Raw genomic sequence first — 21,058 nt, 5'->3', positions numbered from 1 at the left:
CCTTGCCTTTGGAGTCAAATTCATAAAATGCTCTTTGAACCCAAGGTCCATAAGTTTAGTACCTATGTTTTCTTCTATGCAGTTTATTGTTTCAGGTCTTATGTTTAGGTCTTTGATCCATTTTGAATGAATTTTGGTACATGGTGACAGATAGCAGTCCAGTTTCATTCTTTTGCATGTAGCTTTCCAATTCTCCCAGCACCATTTATTGTAGAGCTTGTCTTTTCTCTATTGTAGGGTTTTTGCTTCTTTGTCAAAAATTATCTGTCCATATTTATGTGGTTTTATTTCTGAGTTCTCAGTTCTATTCCATTGGTCTATGTGTCTGTTTTTCTGCCAATACCATACTGTTTTGATTACTGTTGCCCTGCAGTACAAGCTAAAGTCGGGGAGTGTGATACCTCCAGCATTATTCTTTTTTCTTAAGATTGCTTTGGCTATTCGTGGTCTTTTGTGGTTCCAGACAAATCTGATGATTTTTTTGTTCTATTTCTTTAAAAAATGTCATTGGGAGTTTGATGGGGATTGCATTAAATCTGTATATTCCTTTGGGTAATATGTCCATTTTAACTATGTTGATTCTTCCAATCCATGAGCATGGAATGTCTTTCCATTTCTTTGTGTCTTCTTCAGTTTCTTTTAAAAATGTCTTACAGTTTTCAGCATATAGGTCTTTCACATCCTTGGTTAAGTTTATTCCTAGGAATTTTATTCTTTTTGCTGCGATTGCAAAAGGAATTGTTTTTTTTTTTTTATTTCTTTCTCTGAGATTTCATTGTTAGTATATAGGAATGCAATGGACTTTTGTACGTTGATTTTGTAGCTGGCAACTTGACTGTATTCATTGATTGTTTCTAATAGCTTTTTGGTGGAGTCTTTAGGGTTTTCTATGTATAGCATCATGTCATCTGCAAAAAATGACAATTTAACTTCTTCATTCCCAATTTGGATGCCTTTCATTTCTTTCTCTTGCCTGATTGCTCTGGCGAGGACTTCCAACACTTACGTTGAAAAGCAGAGGTGATAGGGGACAGCCCTATTGTGTTCCTGAACGTAGAACAAAGGGCTTCAGTTTCTTCACCATTAATTCTGAGATTAGCTGAGTGTTTGTCATATGTGGCCTTTATTATGTTAAGGTATTTTCCTTCTATGCCTATTTTATTAAGTGTTTTAATCATAAATGGATGTTGTATCTTGTCAAATGCTTTTTATGTATCAATTGATACAATCATATGATTTTTGTCCTTTATTTTGTTTATGTGATGTGTCACATTTATGGATTTGCATATGTTGAACCATCCTTATGCCCCTGAGATAAACCCCACTTGGTTGTGATGGATAGTCTTTTTAATGCATTGGTTTTTAATGTATTCGATTTTGTAGAATTTTGTTTAGGATTTTTCCATCTGTATTCATCAGAGATATTGGTCTGTAGTTTTCTTTTTTTGTGTTATCCTTACCAGGTTTTGGTATCAGGGTAATGTTGGTCTCATAAAATGAGTTAGAGAGTGCTGTCTCTTCTTCAATTTTTTCGAAGAGTTTGAGCAGGACTGGTATTAGATCCTCTTTGAAGGTTTGGTAGAATTCACTAGTCAAGCCAGCTGGTCCCGGACTTTTGCTTTGGGGAATGCTTTAGATGACTGATTCAATTTCGTTACTGGTGATAGGTCTGTTTAGATTTTCCAATGCTTCATAGTTCAGCCCAGGAAGGCTATATGTTTCTAAGAACTTGTCCATTTCTTCTAGGTTATTGAATTTGGTGGCATATAGTCCTTCATAGTATTCTTGGATGATCCTTTCTATTTCTGTGGCATCAGTAATAACTTCCTCCCTTTCATTTCTGATTTTGTTTATTAGTGTCTTTTCTCTTTTTATTTTAGTGAGTCTAGCCAAGGGTTTGTCAATTTTGTTAATCTTTTCAAAGAACCAAATCTATGTCGCATTAATTTTTCTATTGTCTTTTTGTTCTCTATTTCATTTAGTTCTGCTCTAATTTTTATTATTTCTGTCCTTCTGCTGACTTTGGGTTTCATTTGTTCTTCTTTTTCTAGTTCCTCAAGGTGTAACGTGAGGTTATTTATCTGGGATTTTTCTTATTTCTTGAGATAGGCCTGTAAGAATATAAATTTCCTTTTTAAAACTGCTTTCGGGCCGGGCCGGTGGCTCAGGCAGTTAGAGCTCCATGCTCCTAACTCTGAAGGGCTGCTGTTTCTATTCCCACATGGGCCAATGGGCTCTCAACCACAAGGTTGCCGGTTCACCTCCTCGAGTCCCTCAAGGGATGGTGGGCAGCGCCCCCTGCAACTAAGATTGAACACGGCATCTTGAGCTGAGCTGCCGCTGAGCTCCCGGATGGTTCAGTTGTTTGGAATGCGTCCTTCCAACCACAAGGTTGCTGGTTTGACTCCCGCAAGGGATGGTGGGCTGTTCCCCCTGCAACTAGAAAACGGCAACTAGAAAACGGCAACCGGACCTGGAGCTGAGCTGTGCCCTCCACAAGTAAGACTGAAAGGACAACAACTTGAAGCTGAACGGCACCCTCCACAACTAAGATTGAAAGGGCAACAATTTGACTTGGCAAAAAGGCCTGGAAGTACTCACTGTTCCCCAATAAAAAGTCCTGTTCCCCTTCCCCAATGAAAAAAAAAAAACAAACAAACAAAAAAAATGCTTTCGCTGCATCCCAAAAATTTTGGTAGGATGTATTTTTATTCTCATTTGTTTCTATGTATCTTTTGATCTCTCCTTTTATTTCTTTTACCTGGTCATTCTTTAAAAGTACGATGTTCAATCTCCACATATTTGTGGTTTTTCCTGCTTTCTTTTTGCAGTTGATATCCAATTTCAAAGCCTTGTTATCAGAGAACATGCTTGGTATGATTTCAGTCTTCTTACATTTGCTGAGGCTAGTTTTATGTCCCAAAATATAGTCTATCCTGGAGAATGTTCCATGTACAGTAGAAAAAAGTATAGTCTGATGTTTTAGGATGAAATGCTCTATAAATGTCAATTATGTCCATTTCATCCAATGTGTCATTTAGGGCTGCTATTTCTTTATTTATTTTCTGTTTGGATGATCTATCCATAGCTGTCAATGATGTATTTAAATCCCCTAGTATAATTGTGCGTTAGTCAATTTCTCCCTTTAATTCTGTTAGTAGTTGCTTGGTATATTTCGGTGCTCCCTGATTGGGGGCATAAATATTGATAACTGTTATGTCTTCTTGTTGTATAGTCCCCTTTACCATTATGAAATGTCCATCTTTGTCTCTTGTTACCTTTTTCACCCTGAAGTCTGTTTCATCTGATATGAGTATGGCTACACCTGATTTTCTCTGGATACCGTTTGCTTGGAGTGTCACTTTCCACTCTATCGCTTTGCGTCTATGCTTGTCCTTGTAGTTGAGATGTGTCTCTTGGAGACAGCATATGGTTGGGTTTAGTTTTTTGATCCAGTCTGCTACTCTGTGCCTTTTTATTGATGAGTTTATTCCATTTACGTTTAGGGTGATTATTGATATGTGAGGATTTCCTATCATTTTTTCTTTAGTTTTCTGGTAAGACTGTACCTCCATTATTTCTTTGCCTTTTTTGTTGTTGTCTATTATTTCTGTGTCATGGTATTCTATGTTTTTTTCCCCTCTGTTTCTTCTTTTATTACAGTATATATTTCAGTTGGATTTTTTTTGGGGTAGTTACCCTTAAGTTTATGTAAAACAAAGTTTGATGTTTAGAGTATTCCATTTTCCTTAGCATGATTACTTTCTCCATTCCCATATTCTGGTTCAGGCCTTTACTTCCCCCCTTTTTATGTTTTGGTTGCCACAAACTGTCCCTGTTGATGGTGGTCGAATAGCCTTCTTTAATATTTCTTGTAGTACAGGTCGTGTGTTAGAAAATTCCCTCAGCTTCTGTATGTCTGGAAAGGTCTTTATTCCTCCTTCATATCTAAAGGATATCTTTGCTGGATATATTATTCTTGGCTCATAATTTTTCTCTTTCAGTAGTTTGAATATTTGGTTCCACTCTCTTCTGGCTTATAGAGTTTCTGCTGAAAAATCTGATGATGTTCTAATGGGCTTTCCATTGTAGGTTACTATCCTCTTTTCCCTGGCTGTCTTGAGGATTGTTGCCTTGGTTATTCATGGCAATTAATGATTTATTATTTCTCTTCCTAGACATCTACAGGAGTGAATTCTGCAACAGGTTGATAGGAAGAGGTCTTTCTTTTGTTTTCCAGTAGGTGTTGGTAGAATGTTTAATTTCTCTCTGACTGCAGCCTTTTATTCTCTCTCACAATGTCCTGTTATGTTTTCTCTGCACTATTCCAGCTTCTCACACAATTGGTGGATTCCCTGGAAGGTGGGCTTCTCGAACTCTGTTTACAGTTCACCTAGGTCATAAGGTGCTCCGTTGGTGTGGGGATGCGGAGAGCTTTTGAAGTTCCAAAGCTCTTCCTGTACCAGATTCAGAGCCCATATGTTTCAGCATCTCTGTTTACTCCTGTAGGGATCTGTCCAGATAGGTGGGGACAGGGGCAGGGTAGGTTGTGAGAGGTGGCCCAGAGCGATGGCGGTGACCACCACCACAGCCAGTCCTGCTTCCACAGCTCCCTCCCCTTTGCCGGAACTAGTTGGGCTGCAAATCTGTGTCTGCGGACCACAGTTCTCAGAACAGCAAATAATCTGTTCTTTTGATCTGACACTGCTGCTGTTCCGCTTCTAGCACCGGACAGGTGGGGGCGGGGTGAGCTCTGGGAGGGTAGGGAGAGGGTGGCTAGTCTCAGTGCCTAAGGCTTCCATTCTCTGCTCAGCAGTGAGGGCTTAAACCACCGTTTTCAGCCTTCTTTCCTCAGTCTTTTCTCTGAGGTCTCTGCCATGAGTGTTGGGTTCAGCCGTGTTATATGCTGCCCCCTCAGCCCTGTGGGCCATAAGCGGAGCCCTAGCAGTCTGAGTGCTTCCCTCTCCCACAGCTGCGGTAGTTCTGGGATGCAGCAAGCTCGGAGCACTGAGCTAGGTCTGCGTCCTGTGCCTGCCTGGCCCTGTCTCCACACTTCTCCCTTCCGTCCTCCTCCTGCATGCCCAATTTGCCCACCTTTAGGTGATTTCAGTAGTGTGCCTCTTAGTCTTGCCTGTCTGCTGTGCATGGAGTCCTTTGTGGAGTTATAGTTGTTCAGTTTGTTGTAAATTCCAGGGGAGATTTCAAGAGGCTCACATTACGCTGCCATTTTTATGACGTCACTCCCCCTTCAAGTTCAAGTCCAGATTCTGATGAGTGACATGGGGCAATATTTGGCTCCAGCCAACCCTCTTTGCTAAATGTGTCTTCTGTGGCTCTGACAGTTTCCCATTACCTACACGTTGCTCCCATCATTTCCTCCAACTGGAATTCCATCTCCTGGCAAGTTAGTCTTTGCTTTTGTTTAGCATTCTCCAGAAAGCCTGCTGTTAATTTCTCCATCTCAGAGTGAGCCATTTCAAGTGCTCTAAATATTTGTCATCTATATCATTCATTTTCTATTTAATTATACCATCTTTTTGTTATTTCTTATACTGTGATCTTACTTTTAAAATTCTTGGACAATTAAAGTATCTAACTGCATTAGGACAAAAGCCCTGGTCTTAAATCCCTGAGCCGTTTGCTGAAGTTATAGGTGCACAATAGGAAGGTTTTAATGTGGTCAGTTTTTCTTGGATTTGGTGGAAATCCAGGAAACTGGAGCCATTTGTAGATGATTTGGGATTTGATGATGTTTAGGTTGATCAAAATTGCCCTGTTTTCCTAGGCAACATTGGTCTTAACTTAGAGCAGAGTTAATTTTCTGGATTGACTCAGATTTCTGGAATGTGAGGTAGTTTGTTCATATCTTATGGCCCTCAGTTATTTTGGAGTAGTCTCTTCTTCTATGCAGTGATTCTAAGGAGTGTCTCTCTACTCTCATTTTACTTACCCATCTGTCCCCTCCTGTTTAAAAAAGGAAGTCTTTTGGGACTTTGTCCTCATGATGTTTGTTTTTTTGTTAAGATTTTATATTATTAGCTTTTTCGCATGTTCTCTGGAGAACATGTATGATACAGTCTTGATTTTTTAAAACTAGTGGTATATATTTTTTAAAACTTTGCTCACTGTATTAGTAAAGCAAAGTAGTGTTTTTCTTTTAGATTCCAAATACATGGCTGGCCTCTGATTCCAGGCCTTGTGTTTACCTTGTTGACATAAGTTTTTTTTTCTTCATAGTATTTTTTTTTGAGATATAATTCATATGCCATAAAATTCACCCTTTTATGGTATACAGTTCACTGGTTTTTAGTTGTATTCGTAAAGTTCTGCAGCTGTCACCACCATCTGACTTTCATTCTTTTTCATCAACTCAAAAAGAAACGCAGTACCTATTATCTGTCACTCCACATTCCCCTTCTTCCCAACCCCTGGCAGTGGCAACCACTGATCTACTTTATGTATTTGCCTATTCTGCACATTTCATATAGATGGGATCATCCAAGATGTGGTCTTTTGTGACTGGCTTTTTTCATTTAGCATAATGTTTTTAAGGTTCATCCGTATTGTGTCATATATCAGTACTTCATTACTTTTTATTGCTGATTAATACTGCATTGTATAGATATACATATTTTACTTATCCATTCATCAGTTGATGGACATTTGAGTTTCCAGTAATGCCAGAGAATGAATATTAAGTAAAGCTGCTATGAATCTTCATGTACAGGTTTTATATAGACAATTCATGTCTCTTGGGAATATACCTAGAAGAAGAATTGTTGGGTCAATGGTAACCATGTTTAACTTTTTGATGAGCTTCCAGATGTTTTCAAAAGTGGCTATACCATTTTACATTCCCACCAGCAATGTTGAGGGTTTGAATATATTTATACTTGCAGCAAATTTTTTTTTTTGTGATTCTTTTGATGTTATTTTAAGCGGAATTGTGGGTGTGAAGTAGTGTTTTATTGTGGTTTAGATTTGCCTTTCTCTGAGGACTAATGATGGCAAGCATCTTTTCATGAGCTTATTGGCCATTTACATTTCTTCTTCAGAGAAAAGTTCATTGATATCTTTTGTCCATTTTTAAATTCTGTTGTCTTTTTATTTTAAAGTTGTAGGAATTTTTTATATATCCTGGATACAGATCTCTTATGAGATTAATAATTTGGAGTTTTCTCCCATTCTGTGAGTTTTTTTCTACATTTTTTATGGTTTACTTTGAAATACAAGGTTTTTAATTTTAATGAAGTCCAGTTTACTTTGGTTGCTATGCTGTGGTGTCATATATAAGAAACCATTGTTTAATCCAAGGTCATGAACATTTGCCCCTTTGTTTTCTTTGAAGGATTTTATAGTTTTAGCTCTTATATCTAGGTCTTTGATCCACTTTGAGTTAATTTTTTTATTAGTTTCAGGTGTACAAAACAATGTAATAGACATTTATCATTTATATCCCTCATACAGTGATAACCCCTCTCGCCCGATCTACTGCCCCTCTGACATTGCATACAGCCATTATGTTTCCACTGTCTCTATTCCTAATGCTGTACTTCATTTCTTGTAAATATATATATATAAATCATAGTTGACATTCCTTATTGTTCAGCTCCAGCTTCAGGTGCACAGTGCAGTGATCAGGCATCTACATCATCCCTGAAGTGGTCTCCCTAATAAGACAAGTGTCCATCGGATACCCTACAAAATCTTTACAACAGTATTGATTACATTCCCCAAATTGACTTTCGTATCCCTGTGGAAGTTTTGTGGTTACCGATTGTGCTTTCTAATCCCCTCACCTTCCCCCTTATTCCCACCCCCCTCCCATCTAGCAACCCTCAGTTTTTCCTCTGTGTCTCTGAGACAGTTTCTGATTAGTTTGTTCATTTATTCTTTTCTTTAGATTCTACATATAAGTGAGGTCATATGGCATTTGTCTTTCTCTGTCTGACTTATTTCACTTAGCATAATGTTCTCTAGGTCCATCCATGTTGTTGCAAATGCTAAGATTTCATTCTTCTTTATGGCTGCATAATACTCCATTGTATAAATGTACCACAGTCTTTTAATCCAGTTGTCTACTGATGGGCATTTCAGTTGTTTCCATGTCTTAGCTATTGTGTATAGTGCTGCAATAAACATAGGAGTGCATAAATTCTTTTGAATTAGAGTTTTGGATTTCTCTGTATAGATACCTAGGAGTGGAATTGCTGGGTCATAAGGTAGTTCCATTTTCAGATTTTTGAGATACCTCCATACTGTTTTCCATAGCGGCTGCACCAATCTGCAATCCCACCAACAGTGTGCAACGGTTCCCTTTTCTCCACATCCTCTCCAGCACTTGTTTGTTGATTTATTGATGATAGCCATTTTGACTGGGGTGAGGTGGTATCTCATTGTGGTTTTTATTTGCATTTCTCGTATGATTAGTGAGGTTGAGCATTTTTTCATATGTCTGTTTGCCATCTGTATGTCTACTTTGAGTTAATTTTTGTGTATGGTATGAGATAGAGTCTAACTTCATTTCTTTGCATATGGATATCTAACTGCTGTTCCAGCACCATTTATAGAAAAGACTATCCTTTATTGAATTGTTTTGGCATCCTTGTTGAATTGGCCATAAATGGAAGACTTATATCTAGACTCTCGATTCTATTGCATAGATCTGTATGTTTATCTTTAACTATATCTTTGTATTATTCTGCCTTTTATTTTTTTTTTAATTTTTTTTTTGGGGGGAACATTGTGTGTTTCTCCAGCGTCCATCAGCTTCAAGTCGTTGTCCTTCACTCTAGTTGTGGAGGGTGCAGCTCAGCTCCAAGTCCAGTCACTGTTTTCAATCTTAGTTGTAGGGGGTGCAGCCAGCCCACCATCCCATGCGGGAATTGAACCAGCAACCTTGTTGTTGAGAGCTCACTCTCTAACCAATTGAGCCATCCAACTGCCCGTGTATCATACTGTCTTGATTGCTATAGTTGTATAGTAAGTTATAAAACCTAGAAGTGTGAGACTTACAATTTTGTTTTTCTTTTCAAGATTGTTTTGCCTATTCTGAATCTCTTGCATTTCCATATGAATTTTAGGATTAGTTTGTCAATTTTTGCAAAAAAAGGCAGCTAGGATATGTAAGGGATTGTGTTGAGTCAGATTAACTTGGGAAGTACTGCCCTGTTAAGGATATTAAGTCTTCTGATCTTTGTACATGGCTGTCTTTCCATTTGTTTAGTCTAATTTTTTTCCCAACATGTTTCGTAGTTTTCAGTGTACAGGTTTTACACTTCTTTTGTTAAATTAATTCCTGAGCATTTTATTCTTTTTGCTGTTATTGTAAGTGAAATTGTTTTCTTAATTTCATTTTTGGATTGTTCGTTGCTAGTGTGTAGAAATAAAATTGGTTTTTGTATATTGATCTTGTATCTTGCAACCCTGTTGCAATTGTTTATCAGTTCTAATAGTTTTTTAATGAAGTCCTGAGTATATTTTTGTATACAAGATCATGTCATCTTCAAGTAGAGATAACTTTACTTCTTCCTTTCCAATGCAAGTGCTCTTTATTTCTTTTTCTTGCCTAATTGTCCTGTCTAGAATATCCAGTATAATGTTGAATAGCAGTAGTAAGAGTGAACATTGCTGTATTGTATTGTTGCTTTTCTTAGGGGAAAGCATTCGTCTGTCACAATTAATTATGATTGTTACTCTGAACTTTTTATAGGTGCCCTTTATCATATTAAGGAAGTTCCCTTCTATTTCTATTTTGTTGAGTGTTTTTCTCATGATAGGAGGTTGGATTTTGTCAAATTCTTTTTATGTCTGTTGACATGATCTTTTTTTTTATGTCCTTTATTAACATGGTGAAGTACATTCATGATGAGTTTATTACCTATATTACATGGTAAGTTTCATATAATGTTAAACAAAACTTGCTTTCCTGGGATCCCTCTTGTTCGTGGTGTATAATTGTTTTGTGTTTTGCTGCATTTGGTGTTCTAGTATTTTCTTGAGGATTTTTGTATCAATATTGATAAGGGATATTGGTATGTAATTTTATTTCCTCATGATGTCTTTGTTTTGTTTTGGAATCACAATAGTATTGGTACCATAGAATGAGTTAGGAAGTATTCTTTCCCTTTCTAATTTATGTAACAGTGTATGAAGAATTGACCATAAATCTTTTTTTAAGACTAATGGTATTTTAATATTTGTTTTTATCTTTTAGGATTCTCCTTTTACAAATGCAGGAATGGGATCTAATCTGAATCTATTGGGTGAAATTGAGTGTGATGCCAGCATAATGGATGGAAAATCCTTAAATTTTGGAGCTGTTGGAGCACTGAGTGGTATGTGGATATTGTAACACACTATCTCTATTCTTTAGAAAATTCTATTACCATTCCATGCTGCCTAAAGACTTAGTCCAGTCTTTTCTGCCATTCTTTTTTTTCTTTTTTTTCTTTTAAAGATTTTATTGGGGAAGGGGAACAGGACTTTATTGGGGAACAGTGTGTACTTCCAGGACTTTTTTCAAAGTTAAGTTGTTGTCCTTTCAATCTTAGTTGTGGAGGGTGCTGTTCAGCTTCAAGTTGTTGTCCTTTCAGTCTTAGTTGTGGAGGGCACAGCTCAGCTCCAGGTCCAGTTGCCGTTGCTAGTTGCAGGGGGCGCAGCCCACAATCCCTTGCGGGAGTCGGAACCGGCAACCTTGTGGTTGAGAGGATGCACTCCAAACAACTGAGCCATCCGGGAGCTCAGCGGCAGCTCAGCTCAAGGTGCCGTGTTCAATCTTAGTTGCAGGGGGTGGAGTCCACCATCCCTTGCGGGACTTGAGGAGTTGAACCGGCAACTTTGTGGTTGAGAGCCCAGTGGCCCATGTGGGAATCGAACCGGCAGCCTTCGGAGTTAGGAACATGGAGCTCTAACCACCTGACCCACGGGGCCGGCCCCCTTTTCTGCCATTCTTGCTTGGAATAGTGTTGAAAACAAACGTTTTTTTCTTCTACTGAATTTAAAACATGAAATCTTAGCTATGAATAGTTTAAAAAAAACAGTGAAATAGCATATGTGCAAGTCTTTGTTAGAGTTTGATCATTCTTCTTCATCCCCTCAAGAGATTATAGACATTTAAAATGTGTTAGCATATTAATTTTTCAATTATTTGAAGTAATATATTTTTATTGTTAAAAAATTCAAATGTTAAAAAATTAAAATTCAAATTTCTGAAGTATACCTCGAAGATATTGTGGGTTCTGTTCCAGACCACCTTAATAAAGTGAATGTTGCAATAAAGCGAGTCACGCAATTTTTTGGTTTTCTAGTACATATTAAAGTTAAAAAAAAAAAGATAGATTCCCTGAGAATTTCTATATACATGATCATATTACCTGTGAATCATGACAGTTTCGCTTTTTCCTTTCCAATGTTTAAATTTTTACCTTTCTCTTGCATTATTATACTGGCTGTGACATCCAGTGCAATGTTGAATATAAATGGTGGTAGTGTACATCCTTGCTTTGTTCCTGGTCTTAGAGGGAGAACACTAAATATTTCACCACTCTATATGCTGCCAGCCGTAGGATTTTCATAGATTCTTTTGATCAGATTGAAGAAGTTCCTTTTTAATCTTAATTTGTGTTATAAATGGGTATTGAATATCATGAAGTGCTTTTCTGCATCTATTGAGATATGAATTTTTCCCCTTTGTTTTGTTAAAAATAAAATGAAATTTATTATTGATTTTGGAATGTTCTTTTCTTGGCATAAAGCTTTCTTGGTCGTAAGTTTTTATTTTTTCATATTCTGGATTTTATTTGCGGATGTTTAAGGTTTTGACCTCTATGTCTGTTTTATAGACTGGCTTTCATTTTCTTTTCTTATAGTATTCTTTTCAGGTTTTAGAATCATGTTGTTATGGCTGGCCGATCTTTGAAAGAGTTTGTGTACGATTGGAATGATTTCTTTTTAATTATTTGGAAGAATTCATTAGTCATCCTAAATTAGTAATGTAGTTTTTTTTGTTTGTTTGTATGTGGGAAGTTTAAAAAAAAAAACGGGATTCAATTTATTTAAGAGTTATAAGACTGTATTTTCTTTTTCTCATTTTTTTTCAAGGAATTTATTTTTCTCATATGAGTGTTCTCATTTATTTGCCTGAAGACTTTTTAGTTAGCTTTCTTTATTGATTTCGAGTTTAATTTCAATGTGGTCAGAGAACATACACTGTGTGATTCCAATCTTTTGAAGCTTTTTGAGACTTGCTTTATGTCTCAGCTTATGTTGTTTTTTGATAAATGTTCCATGTGAACTTCAAAAGAGTATGTATTTTGCAGTTGTTGGGTACGTGTTCTATATATAACTTAGGTCTATTTGATTATTCATTTGTTCCAGTATTCTATATCTTTCTGATTTGAGTGATAGGTAAGAAAGGATATTTCAATTAGTTTTGATTTTAATTTTTTCACTTTGAAATTTTTTGGTATTTAAGGAAGTTTCATATGTTTAAAGGCCATTAACGTTTTTCTTGTGAACTGACTGTTTATACTTGTGTGGCTTGCCTTTTAAAACTCTATAATGGGCTTTATCATATTGTAATTTAAAAATTTTATTTGTCAAACTTATTTCTCTTTTGTGGCTTTTATATTTTGCATTTCTTAAGGTTTTCCTCACCCATATTTTCTTCTAATCACCTGTGTTTTCTTCTAATACCTGTATAATTTATTTTTGTTTACCTCTTGAATGCATTGTGTATTTTTTCTGAAATGACCAACAAATTGTCCCTACATAATTTAATGAATAACATTAATAACAATAATAATTACCATTTAGTGAGTGACTACTACGTACTATGAGTTGTTCTCCAGTAGTTTATAGTAGTTTATATATATTACTGTATTTTGCCATATATAATGTGCACTTTTTTGCCCAAATTTGTGAGGGAGAAATAAGGATGTGCATTATACATGGGCAGTACTAATTCCGTATTTATATATTTTTAATTCTTTTATTTGTACGTATGAGTTAAAAGTGTAACTCTAGAAATCAATAACGATATCCACATACAAAATAATGCCCTGGAATATGATAATTGGTTTTGTTGAACTTACGACAAACTTGCAACGATGAAGAGTTCTTTGTCATTTATGATGTGTAAATTCTATAAATTTGTTACTGGTACATAAAATTTCTTATCCCTTGTTCTTGTGTTTTGTAATTATTTGTTATGTAAAATTTCTTGTACTATAATATGTTAAAAAATAAGTGCTAAAATTCCTTTACAAAAAACAATACAACAATACAAAAATACAAAAAACAAGTACCTAAATGTAAACAAATAAACATTTCAATTAAAAAAGTAAAATGAAAGATTTTTTCCCCTGAAAGTTTGGGCCAAAAACGTGGGTGTGCATTATACATGGCAAAATACGGTAAATCATCTAGTTCTTACAATAACCTTCTGAGGTTAGTACTTTTATCCCCATATACAGGTGGGATAACTGAGACACACGAGAGATTTAGTACTTTGTTCAAGGTTACTCTGTCAATCTGGGTCCACCAAGAAGACAGAAACCACACAGTAGTTTAAACAGGAGAAGGTTAATATAAAGAATTATTGAATAGTGGTAAGAGAGTAACTACGTAAAGATGGAAAGAGAACTCAAAGTGTATCCTAGGTCAGAAGGAATACCCAAGTAAGAATAAACTTGAAGGGAGTTCATACCCTGTTGTAGAAGGTATGGTTGCAGCCCACTGTCAGGCAGAGAAATTGCTGGGTTACCTAAGCCACAGCCACTGTGAGAGCAAGAACAATCCTGTAGGGTGCAGGTGAGCTCAACCTGGTAGGTGGGCACACTGAGGTCTGGAGGCCAGCAGAATTAAACATGTGCTGGGCAGGATAAAGATTGGGCCCTCTAGGCAGCCAACCCCACAGGGCACTTTGCTATATGGGGGCTGAGGATGAGATGTGGGAATCTGTGACTTGAGCTGGGAACAGACATGTTTTTTCTGGGGTTGTCAGCTGTGCTGCTGTGGCCTGAATCCTGAGCTGGGGAAAACTGTGCCCTGCAGGCACTTAGGTAGTCTGGAGAATATCTTGTAGGCCAAACAGTGGAGAAAAGTGGGGGCTGTCCTGGAGCCTGGCCAGCAAACCACACCTTCCTCCTGCAGTGTGTCTCCAGTGCCCTCTACTGACAAAGCTCACCAGTGTGCCAACTGGCAAAGGAAACATTTCAAGGGCCCATACCCGTTTACACAGATCAGGCAACAAAGGGTGAATTTGTAGCTGAGAAGCAATAAATTGATAGCTGGCACAGTTATAAAATAGTCTGACGCCCAGCATTCTGTGTTATTTCTACCTTTTATATATAGTCTATCCTTATTCTGCTCATCCGAAATACTATCTATATCATGTATTAAATATCCAAATTCACATGTGTCTATGTCAAAACTTTAGCTTTATTCTATTCTGTTGATATATATATTTGTCTATTTTGTACCCAAAGTACACCTTATAGTTAGAATAACTTTTAATAAGAAATGGTACCTCTTAATTTTTCTTCAAAGTTTTCTCTTCCTGATGAATTTGAGTCAGCTTGCCATACATCATAGAAATCTTTAAGTTTTGAATTTATAAGTGAATTTGGCAGTTATTAATGTCTTTACAATATTGAATTATCATATACAGAAATATATTTTAAGAGCTAGTATCGTGTTTCCCCGAAAAATAAGACCTAGCCGGACCATCAGCTCTAACGCGTCTTTTGGAGCAAAATTAATACAAGACCTGGTATTATATTATATTATAAGACCCCGTCTTATATTACAGAAAAATATGACTGGGTCTTATATTAATTTTTGCTCCAAAAGACACATTAGAGCTGATGGTCCAGCTAGGTTTTATTTTGGGGGAAACAGTACAGAGACCTGAGCTTTTCCTTCCTTTAGTATTTCATACTTTTTTGTGTGTGACAGAAGTTTTTGGTATTTATTAATAGCTAAATATGTAGTTACTTTTGTTTTACGTCAATCTAATGGTCTTAATTTGAGTTTTTATAACTTCTTTATATCCCACTGCTGTTGGTTTTTTTGTATTTACAGTGAGCTGAGAGGCATTCTTAGGTTAGTGGTGAAGGGCCTAACGCCTCTGGCGTTAGCTGCCTCTGTTAAAACCTTAGTGCTGTGATCTTGGGCACGTAACTTCACCCTCTGCAACTGTTTTCTCAGTAATCAGATAGCATTCATAAGTGTATTTATATGATGGAGTCAAGTTATCAATTAAACAATCTGTACATTTAAGGGTTTGGTGCTCTGCCTGGCACATACTAGAATTCGATACTAAGTTTCTGTCACTGTCTTCTGTCACCATCATCATTGTCATCCTGACAATGTTTTCACACTAATACTTACTGTCCTGTTATTCCTCCCAGGTAAGTGTCCTCTTCTCACTTTTCACATTCTGTTTTCTCTCCTGGAAACAATCAGAACCATATTTTAGGTTATAGTCTTGTACATATTTGGTCTCTTCTCCTCACCTATACTCATCCGTAAGACTTTCTCGTTATTTTGTCTCTCTTGCAGGTAAGATTTAAAATTTTAGGCCATTAATTTTTCTCCCCAAGTAAATTTGAAACAGTTTATAATAATCATGTTTATTTCTTAGAGGAAATTCATCGTTTCGATAGTAGATGCCGCATTTTTAGTTTATTTTTCTATTCTATTACTCTGAAATTTATTAACAAGGAACCTTATTTAAATATGTATTATTTCAAATTCAGTCTTTGTTGCTGTAGCATATGATAAAACATGGGAATAATATGTTTTATATTTGTTTGTTTCTTGCATCTGCTGGGTATTCATATATTTGTTGATTTGATCTGTATTGTTCATGATAATTCATGGTTTTCATTAGTATATAAGAGTTTACCAAGATATTTAAAAGTTGTCTTATTGAAAGTACCATAAAACTGAGTGGGAAACTTGAAGACATTTTCCTGACTTCATTTTCTGCTAATTTTATTTTATAGGAATCAAGAACCCAGTCTCAGTTGCAAACAGACTCTTGTGTGAAGGTCAGAAAGGCAAGCTCTCCGCTGGTCGAATTCCTCCCTGGTAACCACTTTGTTCTGCCTGACTTTCCCTGGGTCTTTGGTCTTTGGTGCATGTCGTATTTGAAGGCTATTTTTTTCCATAGAAGGTTGATGTTGTTGGTTATACAACAGCAGTAGCTTACTTTTGAGTTGAAGACTCACTGTGTTCTGTGATCTTGGAACACTTTGTACACTTGATAGAATTCTGGACAGAAAAGAGTATTATGGATTAAAGCAGAAAAGAGATCAGAGTTAATTTTTGGTTTTATAGTTGATTATAGGCAGTTTTTTGCTGTTGCAAAGTGCTCAACTGGGTTTTTTTTTATTATGAAACTTTAAAAGTATCTTATATATTTGAGTCCAGAGTCTAAACTAATTTTTAATCTTGAGGAGTTCTTAGAATAAAAGTACTTAATTTTTCTCTTCTAGAGAAACACACGGTGACACTAAGATTAGTAAGATCACATCTTTTCTCCTGCATTGGCATATAATTTTCATTTAAAAAATTTCAAACTTTTCAAGTATTTATGAAAGTAGAGAAAATATAAAGAACCCTCATGAACCTGTCATCCAGCTCCAATAATTAAATTAACAATGTTTGTGCCCTTCATCTGTCTAAGACATCTCTCTTTTTTCTCTCTAGTATTTTAAAGCTAATCCTTGACATCATATTTCACCCTGAATTAGTTTAAATTTGTCTATGTTTGCAAAACATAACCATCATCCTGTTAGCATGTGCAACATTATTATCAAGTATATGTTAGCATGTGCAACATTATTATCAAGTATACCTCGATATCGCCTCACATTCAGCGTATACTCAGCATGCCTGGCTGTGAAGGGCACACTAATGTTCTGTGTTGAAAATTATGACAACAGTAGTATAGGAGTCACTGTATTCGACTATTATAATTTGAGGTCATAGAAAAGAAATTCATATAGTTTTGAAAAACCTTTTACCCAAATAAACTAAAAGTATCCTTTAATCACATACTTCTCAGGTGTTTAATTGTGTTACTAGAAGGGTTAATTACAAAAAAATTTCGAAGAAATATTAATTTTTAATATTTGTTTTCAATAAAGCAAATCTGGCTAAGGAAAAGCACATCTGATTTATTGAGATCATTTCTAATATGTGTTTGGTTGATATCAGTAAGTTTACTTATAACTTTGAAAGTAGGAAAATGATTTAAAAACTCTTATATATACTTTTCCAGGATTTATATTAATCCTATGCTATTTTGTTTAACCTGGTATGAAGTCCACCAATCCAAAATTTTCTGTTTGCTTAGCACATACACAATTTCCTACTGTCCATACCTTTTTAGAGGAGTAATAGGTGCAAAGAGATTGTCTCTGGATTTATAGTCTCCTCAATATTGATTTAAGTGTCACTGTTTTCTTTCACCCATATTTGATATTATACATAAAGCATAATTAACCCTAACTAAATCAATTTAGAAGACATGAGCCCAGTAGGGAGGAAATAACGTAGTTGTTTTAGTTGAAAAGAAAAATAGCATAAAGCTTGTGAAAAATATTTTAAAGTTTACCTACAAACCTATCATAATCCCGTTCTCCCGACTGTATGGCATTTACCAAGCAGATACCCAAATTTATATGGAGGAATGAAGGTACAACAATAGCCAAGACAGTCTTGAAACAGATCAGAATTGGACTTATCTACTGGCTATCATGATACTTTATAATATTATAGTAATTAAAACAGTTGATTTAGGTATAGGGATATATAAAAAGATTAGTAGGACAGAACTGGAAGTCCAGAAGCAGACCCAGTAGATAAGTAAATTTAGTCTATGATAACAGTGTCTTCTCAGAGCAATGTGGGGGATAAAGGATGGTGTATTAAATAAATTGTGTTGGGAAAATTGGCTACCTAGTGGTAAAATGTTAATTTAAATACCTTTGTCACACCATGAAAAAAAAGGAAAATAATGTTCAAACGTAAAAATTAAAAAGCATAGTATAAAATTTTTCTGAAATATATGAGGGATTACGTTTATGACTGTGAGGTAGCAAAGATCTTATTAAGGTTAAAATATAAGGCTAAATATTGAAACATATAACAAATAAAGATGTGTGGCTATTATACAACTGAAGATACCATGAGCTGAATTAAAAGACAATATGGCTTTTGCAGCATAGGTAGCAAACAAAAATTAGTATCCATAGTGTTTAAGAACTACAAAATATCAGTAAGAAAAAGACAGCCAAAATTCTAAAAATTGATAAAGGATACAAATAGACAATTTATAGAAAAGAAAATATTGTTGGTATATAAATACACGAAAAGGTGCCCAATCATAATATCAATCAAGGAATTATGAATTAAAATGACAAGATAATATATATATATATATATATATATTAATACATTTTATTGGGGAATACTGGGGAACAGTGTGTTTCTCCAGAGCCATCAGCTCCAAGTAGTTGTCCTTCAATCTAGTTGTGGAGGGCGCAGCTCAGCTCCAAGTCCAGTTGACATTTTCAATCTTTAGTTGCAGAGGGCGCAGCCCACCATCCCATGTGGGAGTTGAACTGACAACCTTGTTGAGAGCTTGTGCTGTAACCAACTGAGCCATCCGCTGCCCTTCCGGAAGCTCAGCGGCCGCTTGTCTTCAATCTAGGTGTGGAAGGTGCAGCTCACTGGCCCATGTAGCAATCAAACCGGCAACCCTGTTCAGAGCTCACGCTCTAACCAACTGAGCCATTCAGCCGCCCCCAAGATGATATTTTAACAAAGACCAATAATATCCAAAGACCAATATTGTTGAGGGTGTGGAAAAATAGGATTTTTGTTCTACTAGTGGTGGGAAACGTAAATTGATATAGCCAGTTGAGAGACATTTTGATATTTTTTATTCATGTAAAAATTTTTTATTATTTTTATTAATTTTAAAAATTGAAAATGCACATGCTATGTGCTTCAGCAATTATTAATATATCTTAGGACAGAACACCTTCACATGTGCACAGGAAGGCTTGTACAGCAAAAGAAGGTTATAGCAACCTTGCTTGTAGTGTATAAAACTGTAAACAACCTAAATTTCCATCAATGGCTAAGTAAACTGTTTTCTTGCCATATTGTTCAATATTCTGTGGCATAAAACAAAGAGAAACATTTGTATAGTCACATGGATAGGTTTCTACACTATAGAGGGCAGAAACAAGATGCTGAATGATATGTTCAGTATAACTTACGTGTTTTGTTTTGTTTTAAATCACAAAATAATGTGATGAGTACCCGTTTCCCACCATCCAGGTTAGGAAATAAAACGTCACCCAGTGATTTGAAGCTGACTAGACTGAACCCTTTGTAATGTCATCCTAGTCCTTCCCACTGTCTGTCCTACACCATTGCCCTGAGCCCATCGCTACCTCTGACCCTAGGTAGCAGTTGTCCTGAATTTAAGCTTTTCTCCTTCTCTTATATTCCTTCATAGTATTATAACATATACAATACTCCAGGTTTCTAAGTCTGCGTATATATGTATACAGAGATGTACAAAAAGACCTGGAAAGAAGGTTACCAAACTTCCTGTGATTACCTTTGGGAAGGAGGCAGGAGGGGACAAATGATGCAGTTATCAAAGGGGATGTATGTAATATTTTTATATTTTACAAGATAAAATACAGGGGAAAAAGTGAAGGCCTTCTCTCCATTAAAATGATATCATATAGTGATGCTACACTTGTCTGAAACGAGCTATCCTGTTTTCTCGTGCACACAGTTCTTCAGTTTTATTCTTTGTTTTCACATTGTTTTGACCATTTTAGGCACTTTGCATTTCCATGTGAATTTTAGAATTAGCCTCTCAATTTCTATAAGTAATCTGCTGGAATTGTGATTAGGATTGCAGCATATCCATTTATCAGGAATTTCTTTAACCTCTTTGAACACTATTGTATAGTTTTCAGTGTACGAGTCTTGCACAGCTTTTATTTAACTTATAGTTAGGTACTTCATTCTTTTTGATGCTATGATAAATTGCAAAAGATGTTAATTTCCAGTTGTTCCTTGCCAATATATAACGGTATGACTGATTTTACTATAATCTATCCTGAAAATTTGCTAAATTTATTTGTTTCTGTACCACTTTTATAGATTCTGTAAGATTTTCTACATAGACAGTCATGTCTTCTGGGAATCTAGTTTTACTTCTTCCATTCTGTCTTGATTCCTTTAATTAATTTCTTTTTCTTTATTACACTGGCTAGGGCCTCCAATGCAATGTAGAATTGAAGTGGGAGAATGGATATCCTTGCTTTATTTATTATCTTAGGGAAGTAGCATTGGTCTTTTATCATTGAATATGATATGTGCTGTAGATTTGTCATAGATGCTCTTTTTTTATGTTGATAAACGTCCCTTCTTTGCATAGTGTGCTGAGTTTTTAATAGTAATGGGTGTTATATTTTATTAAATGCTTTTCTGCATTTATTGAGATGATCTTATAATTTTTCTTGTTTAATCAGTTAATATAGTGATTGGTTGATATTTTGACTGTTAAAGCAACACTTGCATTCCAGGGATAAATTTCACTTGGTCATAATGTATTATCATTTTACTATATTGTTGGATCAAATTTGCTAATAATTTGTAAAGAATTTTTGCATCTATGTTAATGAGAGATATTGGTCTATAGTTTTCTTATACTGTTTTTGATTTGGTTTCATTTTGCTTCTTCGATATGCAAGGATATATATTTCATCAAATTGGGAAAAATTTTGGCTGTTATATCTTCAGATATTTTTCACATCCCTCCTTCTCTTCTATCCTTCAGGACTTCTATTACACATCTGTTGACCTCTTGTTTGTCCTACAGATCACTTATAATTTGTTTACTTTTTCCATTCATTTTTTTTAAAAAACTTCATTTTGAATAGTTTCCATTGTTGTTTTCAAATTCACTGATTATTTTTCTGTGATATCTAATTACCTGTTAGTCTTATCCAGTTTA

At 35.6% G+C, this 21,058-nt stretch overlaps 1 protein-coding gene across 5 annotated transcripts in view; it reads left to right on the top strand.

Moving 5' to 3' along the window:
* Positions 1 to 21,058, top strand: part of TASP1 (taspase 1) — a 245,179-nt gene that overhangs the window by 35,491 nt on the left and 188,630 nt on the right. For all 5 annotated transcript variants that reach the window (XR_004421841.1, XM_033095350.1, XM_033095348.1 and 2 more), the window contains 2 exons: positions 10,217 to 10,337; positions 16,011 to 16,095. Coding sequence is in view for 4 of the 5 variants with exons in the window: in XM_033095350.1 (XP_032951241.1) it covers positions 10,217 to 10,337; positions 16,011 to 16,095 (206 nt within the window). In the remaining variant the exon portion in view is untranslated. The remainder of the gene's footprint in view (positions 1 to 10,216; positions 10,338 to 16,010; positions 16,096 to 21,058) is intronic.

This window comes from Rhinolophus ferrumequinum, chromosome 23 (genome assembly GCF_004115265.2).
Source record: "Rhinolophus ferrumequinum isolate MPI-CBG mRhiFer1 chromosome 23, mRhiFer1_v1.p, whole genome shotgun sequence".
NCBI lineage: Eukaryota > Metazoa > Chordata > Mammalia > Chiroptera > Rhinolophidae > Rhinolophus > Rhinolophus ferrumequinum.
Note: the sequence above shows the minus strand (reverse complement) of the source record. Positions and strands in the feature narration are given on the sequence as shown.